The sequence below is a fragment of the Chiloscyllium plagiosum genome, chromosome 26 (assembly GCF_004010195.1).
Source record: "Chiloscyllium plagiosum isolate BGI_BamShark_2017 chromosome 26, ASM401019v2, whole genome shotgun sequence".
In the NCBI taxonomy this organism is placed as follows: domain Eukaryota; kingdom Metazoa; phylum Chordata; class Chondrichthyes; order Orectolobiformes; family Hemiscylliidae; genus Chiloscyllium; species Chiloscyllium plagiosum.
Window position 1 is genome coordinate 11,495,291 of NC_057735.1, and position 10,400 is coordinate 11,505,690.

Consider the following 10,400-nt stretch of genomic DNA (forward strand, 5'->3'; position numbering starts at 1 on the left):
ACAACCTCCCGGCCTGGCACAGCAACCTCCCGGCTGAATATAATAACCTCCCGGCCTGGCACAGCAACCTCCCGGCCTGGCGAAACAACCTCCCGGTCTGGCACAACAACCTCCCGGCCTGGCACAACAACCTTTCGGCCTGGCACAGCAACCTCCCAGCCTGGTAAAACAACCTCCTGGCCTGGTGTGACAACCTCCTAGCCTGGCACAGAAACCTCCCGGCCTGGCACAGCAACACCCACCCTGGTTTGACAACCTCCTGGCCTGGTGTGACAACCTCCCAGCCTGGCACAGAAACCTCCCGGCCTGGCACAGCAACCACCCACCCTGGTTTGACAACCTCCCGGCCTGGTGTGACAATCTCCTGGCCTGGCACAACTACCTCCCGGCCTGGCACAGCAACCTTCCGGCCTGGCACAACAACCTCCCGGCCTGGTGTGACAATCTCCTGGTCTGGCACAACAACCTCCTGGCCTGGTGTGACAACCTCCCGGCCTGGCACAGCAACCTCCCGGCCCGGCACAGCAACCTCCCAACCTGGTGTGACAACTTCCTGGCCTGGCACAGCAACCTCCCAGCCGAATATAATAACCTCCCGGCCTGGCACAGCAACCTCCCGGCCTGGCGAAACAACCTCTCGGTCTGGCACAACAACCTCCCGGCCTGGCACAACAACCTCCCGGCCTGGCGAAACAACCTCCCGACCTGGCACAGCCTGGTAAAACAACCTCCTGGCCTGGTGTGACAACCTCCCAGCCTGGCACAGCAACCTCCCGGCCTGGTGTGACAACCTCCCGGCCGGGTACAACAACGTCCCGACCTGGTGTGATAACCTCCCGGCCAGGAACAACAACCTCCCGGCCTGGCACTACAACCTCCCGGCCTGGCACAGCAACCTCCCGGCCGAATATAACAAACTCCACGGCCAGGCACAACAACTCCAGGCCAGGCACAACAACCTCCCGGCCTGGCACAGCAACCTCCTGGGCTGGCACAACAACCTCCCGGCCTGGCACAGCAACCTCCCGGCCGAATATAACAAACTCCACGGCCAGGCACAACAACTCCAGGCCTGGCACAACAACCTCCCGGCCTGGCACAGCAACCTCCTGGGCCGGCACAACAACCTCCCGGCCTAGTGTGACAATCTCCCGGCCTGGCACAGCAACCTCCCGGCTGAAAATAACAACCTCCAAGCCTGGCGTGATGAGCTCCGGTCTGGCACAGCAAACTCCCGGCCTGGCACAACAACCTCCCAGCCTGGAACAGCAACCTTCCACCCTGGCACAACAACCTGCCGGACTGGTGTGACAACCTCCCGGCCGAATATATCAACCTCCCGGCCTGGCACAACAACCTCCCAGCTGGGCACTACAACCTCCCAGCCGAATATAACAACCTCCCGGCCTGGTGTGACAACCTCCCGGCCTGGCACAGCAACCTCCCGGCCTGGTGTGACAACCTCCCGGCCTGGCACAGCAACCTCTCGCCCTGGTGTGACAACCTCCCGGCCTTGCACAGCAACCTCCCGGCCGAATATAACCTCCCGGCCTGGCACAGCAATCTCCCGGCCTGGCACAGCGACCTCCCGGCCTGGCAGAACAACCTCCCGGCCTGGCACAGCAACCTACCGGCCTGGCACAGCAACCTCCCGGCCAGGCACAGCAACCGCCCGGCCAGGAACAACAACCTCCCGGCCTGGCACAGCAACCTCCCGGCCTGGCACAGCAACCTCCTGGCCAGGCACAACAACCTCACGGCCTGGCACAACAACCTCCCGGCCTGGCACAACAACCTCCTGGTCAGGCACAACAACCCCCCGGCCTGGGGTGACAACCCACCGGCCTGGCACAACAACCTCCCGGCCCTGCACAGCAACTGCCCGGCCAGGAACAACAACCTCCTGGCCTGGCACAGCAACCTCCCGGCCTGGCACAGCAACCTCCTGGCCTGGCACAGCAACCTCCCGGCCTGGCACAACAACCTCCCGGCCTGGGGTGACAACCCACCGGCCAGGCACAACAACCTCCCGACCTGGCACAGCAAGCTCCCGGCCTGGCACAGCAACCTCCCGGTCGAATATAACAACCTCCCGGCCTGGCACAACAACCTCCTGGCCTGGCACAGGAATCTCCTGGCCTGGTGTGACAACCTCCCGCCCTGGCGCAAAACCTCCCGGCCTGGCACAGCAACCTCCTGGACGAATATAACAACCTCCCGGCGTGGTGTGACAACCTCCTGGCTGAATATAACAACCTCCCGGCCTGGCACAACAACCTCCCGGCCTGGCACAACAACCTCCCGGCCAGGCATAACAACCTCCTGGCCAAATATAACAACCTCCCGGCCTGGTGTGACAACCTCCCGGCCTGGCACAGCAACCTCCTGGCCTGGTGTGACAATCTCCTGGCCTGGCACTACAACCTCCTTGCCAGGCACAACAACTCCTGGCCTGGCACAACAACCTCCTGGCCTGGCACAACAACCTCCCGGCCTGGCACAACAACCTCCCGGCCTGGCACAGCAAAATCCCGGCCAAATATAACAAATTCCCGGCCTGGAACAGCACCCTCTCAGCCTAGCACAAAAACCTGCCGGACTGGTGTGACAACCTCCCGGCCGAATATAACAACCTGCCGGCCTGGCACAACAACCTCTCGGCCTGGCACAACAACTTCCCGGCCGGGTGTGACAACCTCCTGGCCTGGCACAACAACCTCCCGGCTGAATATAACAACCTCCCAGCCTGGCACAGCAACCTCCCGGCCTGGTGTGACAACCTCCCGGCCTGGCACAGCAACTTCCCAGCCAGGCACAACCTCCCGGCTAGGCACAGCAACCTCACGGCCGAATATAACAACCTCCCGGCCAGGCACAGCAACCTCCCGGTCGAATATAACAACCTCCCGGCCTGGCACAACAACCTCCTGGCCTGGCACAGGAACCTCCTGGCCTGGTGTGACAACCTCCCGGCCTGGCGCAAAACCTCCTGGCCTGGCACAGAAACCTCCAGACCAGGCACAACAACCTCCTGGCCGAATATAACAACCTCCCGGCCTGGCACAACAACCTCCTGTCCGAATATAACAACCTCCCGGCCTGGCACAACAACCTCCCGGCCTGGCACAACAACCTCCCGGCCAGGCATAACAACCTCCTGGCCGAATATAACAACCTCCCGGCCTGGTGTGACAACCTCCCGGCCTGGCACAGCAACCTCCTGGCCTGGTGTGACAATCTCCTGACCTGGCACTACAACCTCCTTGCCAGGCACAACAACTCCTGGCCTGGCACAACAACCTCCCAGCCTGGCACAGCAACCTCCCGGCCTGGCACAGCAACTTCCCAGCCAGGCACAACCTCCCGGCTAGGCACAGCAACCTCACGGCAGAATATAACAATCTCCCGGCCAGGCACAAAAACCTCCCGGCCTGGCACAATTTCCCGGCCTAGAACAGCAACCTCCCAGCCTGGTAAAACAACCTGCCGGACTGGTGTGACAACCTCCCGGCCTGGCACAGCAATCACCTGGCCTGGCACAGCAACCTCCCGGCCTGGTGTGACAACCTCCCGGCCTGGCACAACAATCTCCCGGCCTGACACAACAACCTCCCGGCCTGGCACAGGAACCTCCTGGCCTGGTGTGACAACGTCCCGGCCTGGTGTGACAAACTCCCGGCCTGGCAGAGAAACCTCCAGGCCAGGCACAACAACCTCCTGGCCAAATATAACAACCTCCCGGCCTGGCACAACAACCTCCCGGCCTGGTGTGACAACCTCCCGGCCTGGTGTGACAACCTCCCGGCCTGGTGTGACAACCTCCCAGCCTGGCACAGCAACCTCCCGGCCTGGCACAGCAATCACCTGGCCTGGCACAGCAACCTCCCAGCCTGGTGTGACAACCTCCCGGCCTGGCACAACAATCTCCCTGCCTGACACAACAACCTCCCGGCCTGACACAACAACCTCCTGGCCTGGTGTGACAACCTCCCGCCCTGGCGCAAAACCAGGCCTGAATATAACAACCTCCTGGCCTGGCACAACAACCTCCCGGCCTGGCACAACAACCTCCCGGCTGAATATAACAGCCTCCCAGCCTGGCACAACAACCTCCCGGCCTGGTGTGACAACCTCCCGGCCTGGCACAGCAACCTCCCAGCCAGGCACAACCTCCCGGCCTGGCACAGCAACCTCACGGCAGAATATAACAATCTCCCGGCCAGGCACAAAAACCTCCCGGCCTGGCACAATTTCCCGGCCTAGAACAGCAACCTCCCAGCCTGGTACAACAACCTGCCGGACTGGTGTGACAACCTCCCGGCCTGGCACAACAATCTCCTGGCCTGGCACAACAACCTCCTGGGCGAATATAACAATCTCCCGGCCTGGTGTGACAACCTCCCGGCCTGGCACAGCAACCTCCCGGCCTGGCACAGCAATCACCTGGCCTGGTGTGACAATCTCCTGGCCTGGCACTACAACCTCCTTGCCAGGCACAACAACTCCTGGCCTGGTGTGACAACCCCCGGGCCTGGCACAACAATCTCCTGGCCTGGCACAACAACCTCCTGGGCGAATATAACAATCTCCCGGCCTGGTGTGACAACCTCCCGGCCTGGCACAGCAACCTACCGGCCTGTCACAGCAATCACCTGGCCTGGCACAGCAACCTCCCGGCCTGGTGTGACAACCTCCCGGCCTGGCACAACAATCTCCCGGCCTGACACAACAACCTCCCGGCCTGGCACAGGAACCTCCTGGCCTGGTGTGACAACCTCCCGCCCTGACGCAAAACCTCCCGGCCTGGCAGAGAAACCTCCAGGCCAGGCACAACAACCTCCTGGCCGAATATAACAACCTCCCGGCCTGGCACAACAACCTCCCGGCCTGGTGTGACAACCTCCCGACCTGGTGTGACAACCTCCCGGCCTGGCACAGCAATCACCTGGCCTGGCACAGCAACCTCCCGGCCTGGTGTGACAACCTCCTGGCCTGGTAGACAACCTCCCGGCCTGGCACAGCAACCTCCCGGCCTGGCACAGCAATCACCTGGCCTGGCACAGCAACCTCCCGGCCTGGTGTGACAACCTCCCAGCCTGGCACAACAATCTCCCGGCCTGACACAACAACCTCCCAGCCAGCAACATGAACCTCCTGGCCTGGTGTGACAACCTCCCGCCCTGGCGCAAAACCTCCCGGCCTGGCACAGAAACCTCCAGGCCAGGCACAACAACCTCCTGGCCGAATATAACAACCTCCCGGCCTGGCACAACAACCTGCCGGCCTGGCACAACAACCTCCCGGCCTGGCACAACAACCTCCCGGCCAGGCATAACAACCTCCTGGCCGAATATAACAACCTCCCGGCCTGGTGTGACAACCTCCCGGCCTGGCACAGCAACCTCCCGGCCTGGCACAGCAACCTCCTCGGCCTGGTGTGACAATCTCCTGGCCTGGTGTGACAATCTCCTGGCCTGGCACTACAACCTCCCGGCCTGGCACAGCAACCTCGTCGGCCTGGTGTGACAATCTCCTGGCCTGGCACAGCAACCTCCCGGCCTGGTGTGACAGCCTCCCAGCCTGGCACAACAACCTGCCGGATTGGTGTGACAATCTTCTGGCCTGGCACAGCCTCCCAGCCAGGCACAACAATCACCTGGCCCGGCACAACAACCTCCCGGCCAGGCACAACAATCTCCCGGCCTGGTGTGACAACCTCCCGGCCAGGCAAACAACCTCCCGGCCTGGCACAGCAAAATCCCGGCCAAATATAACAAACTCCCGGCCTGGAATAGCAACCTGCCAGACTGGTGTGACAACCTCCCGCCTGGCACAGCAAGCTCCCGGCCTGGGACAACAACCTCCTGGCCAAAAATAACAATCTCCCGGCCTGGTGTGACAACCTCCCGGCCTGGTGTGACAACCTCCCGGCCTGGCACAGCAACCTCCCGGCCTGGCACAGCAAACTTCGGGCCTGGCACAACAACCTGCCGGACTGGTGTGACAACCTCCCGGCCGAATATAACAACCCCCCGGCCTGGCACAACAACCTCGGGGCCTGGCACAAAAACCTCCTGGCCGAATATAACAACCTCCCGGCCTGGTGCGACAACCTCCCGGCCGAATATAACAACCTCCCAGCCTGGCACAGCAAACTCCCGGCCTGGCACAACAACCTCCTGACCTGGTGTGACAATCTCCTGGCCTGGCACAACAACCTCCTGGCCTGGTGTGACAATCTCCTGGCCTGGCACAGCAACCTCCCAGCCAGGCACAACAATCTCCCGGCCAGGCACCACAACCTCCCGGCCTGGCACAACAACCTCCCGGCCTGGCACAGCAACCTCCTCGGCCTGGTGTGACAACCTCCCGGCCTGGTGTGACAACCTCCTGGCCAGGCACAACAACCTCCCGGCCTGGCACAGCAACCTCCTCGGCCTGGTGTGACAATCTCCTGGCCTGGCACAGCAACCTCCTGGCCTGGCACAACAACCTCCCGGCCTGGCACAACAACCTGCCGGACTGGTGTGACAATCTCCTGGCCTGGCACAACCTCCCAGCCAGGCACAACAATCTCCCAGCCAGGCACAACAACCTCCTGGCCTGGCACAACAACCTCCCGGCCAGGCACACCAATCTCCCGGCCTGGTGTGACAACCTCCCGGCCTGGCACAAAACCTCCCGGCCTGGCACAGCAACCTCCTCGGCCTGGTGTGACAATCTCCTGGCCTGGCACAGCAACCTCCTGGCCAGGCACAGCAACTCCTGGCCTGGTGTGACCACCTCCCGGCCTGGCACAGCAACCTCCTCGGCCTGGTGTGACAATCTCCTGGCCTGGCACAGCAACCTCCTGGCCAGGCACAGCAACTCCTGGCCTGGTGTGACCACCTCCCGGCCTGGCACAACAACCTCCCGGCCTGGCACAGCAACTCCTGGCCTGGTGTGACAACCTCCCGGCCTGGAACAACAACCTCCCGGCCTGGCACAGCAAACTCCCGGCCAAATATAACAAACTCCCGGCCTGGAACAGCAACCTCCCAGCCTGGCACAACAACCTGCCGGACTGGTGTGACAACCGCCCTGCCGAATTTAACAACCTGCCGGCCTGGCACAACAACCTCCCGGCCTGGCACAACAACTTCCCAGCCTGGTGTGACAATCTCCCGGCCTGGCACAGCAAGCTCCCGGCCTGGGACAACAACCTCCCGGCCTGGTGTGACAACCTCCCGGCCTGGTGCGACAACCTCCCGGCCGAATATAACAACCTCCCGGCCTGGCACAGCAAACCCCCGGCCTGGCACAACAATCTCCTGGCCTGGTGTGACAATCTCCTGGCCTGGCACAGCAACCGCCCAGCCAGGCACAACAATCTCCCGGCCAGGCACAACAACCTCCCAGCTAGGCACAACAATCTCCCAGCCAGGCACCACAACTTCCCGGCCTGGCACAACAACCTCCCGGCCTGGCACAGCAACCTCCTTGGCCTGGTGTGATAATCTCCTGGCCAGGCACAGCAACTCCTGGCCTGGTGTGACAACCTCCCGGCCAGGCACAACAATCTCCCGGCCTGGTGTGACAACCTCCAGGCCTGGCACAACAACCTCCCGGCCTGGCACAGCAACCTCCTCGGCCTGGTGTGATAATCTCCTGGCCAGGCACAGCAACTCCTGGCCTGGTGTGACAACCTCCCGGCCTGGCACAACAACCTCCCGGCCTGGCACAGCAAAATCCCGGCCAAATATAATAAACTCCCGGCCTGGAACAGCAACCTCCCAGCCTGGCACAACAACCTGCCGGACTGGTGTGACAACCTCCCGGCCGAATATAACAACCTGCCGGCCTGGCACAACAACCTCCCGGCCTGGCACAACAACTTCCCGGCCTGGTGTGACAACCTCCCGGCCTGGCACAACAACCTCCCGGCTAAATATAACAACCTCCCAGCCTGGCACAGCAACCTCCCGGCCTGGTGTGACAACCTCCCGGCCTGGCACAGCAACCTCCCAGCCAGGCACAACCTCCCGGCCTGGCACAGCAAAATCCCGGACAAATATAACAAATTCCCGGCCTGGAACAGCACCCTCCCAGCCTAGCACAACAACCTGCCGGACTGGTGTGACAACCTCCCGGCCGAATATAACAACCTGCCGGCCTGACACAACAACCTCTCGGCCTGGCACAACAACTTCCCAGCCGGGTGGGACAACCTCCTGGCCTGGCACAACAACCTCCTGGCTGAATATAACAACCTCCCAGGCTGGCACAGCAACCTCCCAGCCAGGCACAACCTCCCGGCCTGGCACAGCAACCTCACGGCCGAATATAACAATCTCCCGGCCAGGCACAAAAACCTCCCGGCCTGGCACAATTTCCTGGCCTGGTAGAACAACCTGTCGGACTGGTGTGACAACCTCCCGGCCTGGCACAGCAAGCTCCCGGCATGGGACAACAACCTCCCGGCCAAAAATAACAACCTCCTGCCCTGGTGTGACAATCTCGGGCCTGGCCCAGCAAACTCCTGGCCTGGCACAACAACCTGCCGGACTGGTGTGACAACCTCCCGGCCGAATATAACAACCCCCCGGCCTGGCACAACAACCTCGGAGCCTGGCACAGCAAACACCCATCCTGGCACAACAACCTCCCAGCCTGGCACAACAACCTCGGGGCCTGGCACAGCAAACTCCCGGCCTGGCACAACAACCTCCTGGCCGAATGTAACAACCTCCCGGCCTGGTGTGACAACCTCCCGGCCTGGTGCGACAACCTCCCGGCCTGGCACAACAACCTCCCGGCCTGGCACAACAACCTCCCGGCCAGGCACAACAAACTCCTGGCCGAATATAACAACCTCCCGGCCGAATATAACAACCTGCCGGCCTGGCACAACAACCTCTCGGCCTGGCACAACAACTTCCCAGCCGGGTGTGACAACCTCCTGGCCAGGCACAACAACCTCCCGGCTGAATATAACAACCTCCCAGCCTGGCACAGCAACCTCCCGGCCTGGTGTGACAACCTCCCGGCCTGGCACAGCAACCTCCCAGCCAGGCACAACCTCCCAGCCTGGCACAGCAACCTCACGGCCGAATATAACAATCTCCCGGCCAGGCACAAAAACCTCCCGGCCTGGCACAATTTCCCGGCCTCGAACAGCAACCTCCCAGCCTGGTAGAACAACCTGCCGGACTGGTGTGACAACCTCCCGGCCTGGCACAGCAAGCTCCCGGCCTGGGACAACAACCTCCCGGCCAAAAATAACAACCTCCCGGCCTGGTGTGACAATCTTCGGCCTGGCACAGCAAACTCCGGGCCTGGCACAATAACCTGCCGGACTGTTGTGACAACCTCCTGGCCGAATATAACAACCCCCCGGCCTGGCACAACAACCTCGGAGCCTGGCACAGCAAACACCCGTCCTAGCACAACAACCTCCTGGCCGAATATAACAACCTCCCGGCCTGGTGTGACAACCTCCCGGCCTGGCACAACAATCTCCCGGTCTGGCACAACAACCTCCCGTCTGGCACAACAACCTCCCGGCCTGGCATAACAACCTCCTGGCCGAATATAACAACCTCCCGGCCAGGCACAACAACCCCCTGGCCGAATATAACAACCTCCCGGCCGAATATAACAACCTCCCGGCCTGGCACAGCAAACTCCCGGCCTGGCACAACAACCTCCTGGAGAAAGTGAGGTCTGCAGATGCTGGAGATCAAAGTTGAAACTTTATTGCTGGAACAGCACAGCAGGTCAGGCAGCATCCAGGGAACAGGAGATTCGACGTTTCGGGCACAGGCCCTTCTTCAGGAATGAGCAGAGAGTGTTCAGCAGGAGAAGATAAAAGGTAGGGAGGAGGGACTTGGAGGAGGGGCGTTGGAAATGTGATAGGTGGAAAGAGGTCAAGGTGAGGGTGATAGGTCGGAGTAGGATGGAGGCAGAGAGGTCAAGAAGAAGACTGCAGGCCAGGAAGGCGGTGCCGGGCGGGAGGGACTCGGCTGAGACAAGGTGGGGGGAGGGAGAAACTGGTGAAGTCCAAGTTCATCCCCTGTGGTTGGAGGGCTCCCAGTCGGAAGATAAGACGCTCCCCCTCCGACCGGCGGGTTGTTGTGGTTTGGCGGTGGATGAGTCCAATGACCTGCATATCCTCGGTGGAGTGGGAGGGGGAGTGGAAATGCTGTGCTACAGGGTGGTTGGGTTGGTACGTCAACACTTGCGCCCACACCTCCCCCCTCACTTCTCTCCAAGACCCCAAAGGAAACTTCCATATCCGCCACAGATTCACCTGCACCTCCACCCACATCATCTACTGCATCCGCTGCAGCCGATGTGGCCTCCTCTATATTGGGGAGACAGGCCGCCTACTTGCGGAGCAATTCAGAGAGCACCTCTGGGCC

General features: G+C 61.9%; 1 protein-coding gene across 1 annotated transcript in view; it reads right to left on the minus strand.

The window, feature by feature from the left end:
* LOC122562930 overlaps positions 1 to 10,400 on the minus strand; it is a 17,274-nt gene that overhangs the window by 3,276 nt on the left and 3,598 nt on the right. The window contains exons 2-12 of the mRNA XM_043716230.1: positions 9,291 to 9,683; positions 8,537 to 9,045; positions 7,988 to 8,453; positions 6,972 to 7,945; positions 6,494 to 6,909; positions 6,093 to 6,176; positions 5,552 to 5,861; positions 5,235 to 5,402; positions 3,029 to 3,196; positions 1,775 to 2,319; positions 433 to 1,252 (exon numbers count right to left, since the gene is read on the minus strand). Of these exons, the coding sequence (XP_043572165.1) occupies positions 433 to 1,252; positions 1,775 to 2,319; positions 3,029 to 3,196; positions 5,235 to 5,402; positions 5,552 to 5,861; positions 6,093 to 6,176; positions 6,494 to 6,909; positions 6,972 to 7,945; positions 7,988 to 8,453; positions 8,537 to 9,045; positions 9,291 to 9,683 (4,853 nt within the window). The remainder of the gene's footprint in view (positions 1 to 432; positions 1,253 to 1,774; positions 2,320 to 3,028; positions 3,197 to 5,234; positions 5,403 to 5,551; positions 5,862 to 6,092; positions 6,177 to 6,493; positions 6,910 to 6,971; positions 7,946 to 7,987; positions 8,454 to 8,536; positions 9,046 to 9,290; positions 9,684 to 10,400) is intronic.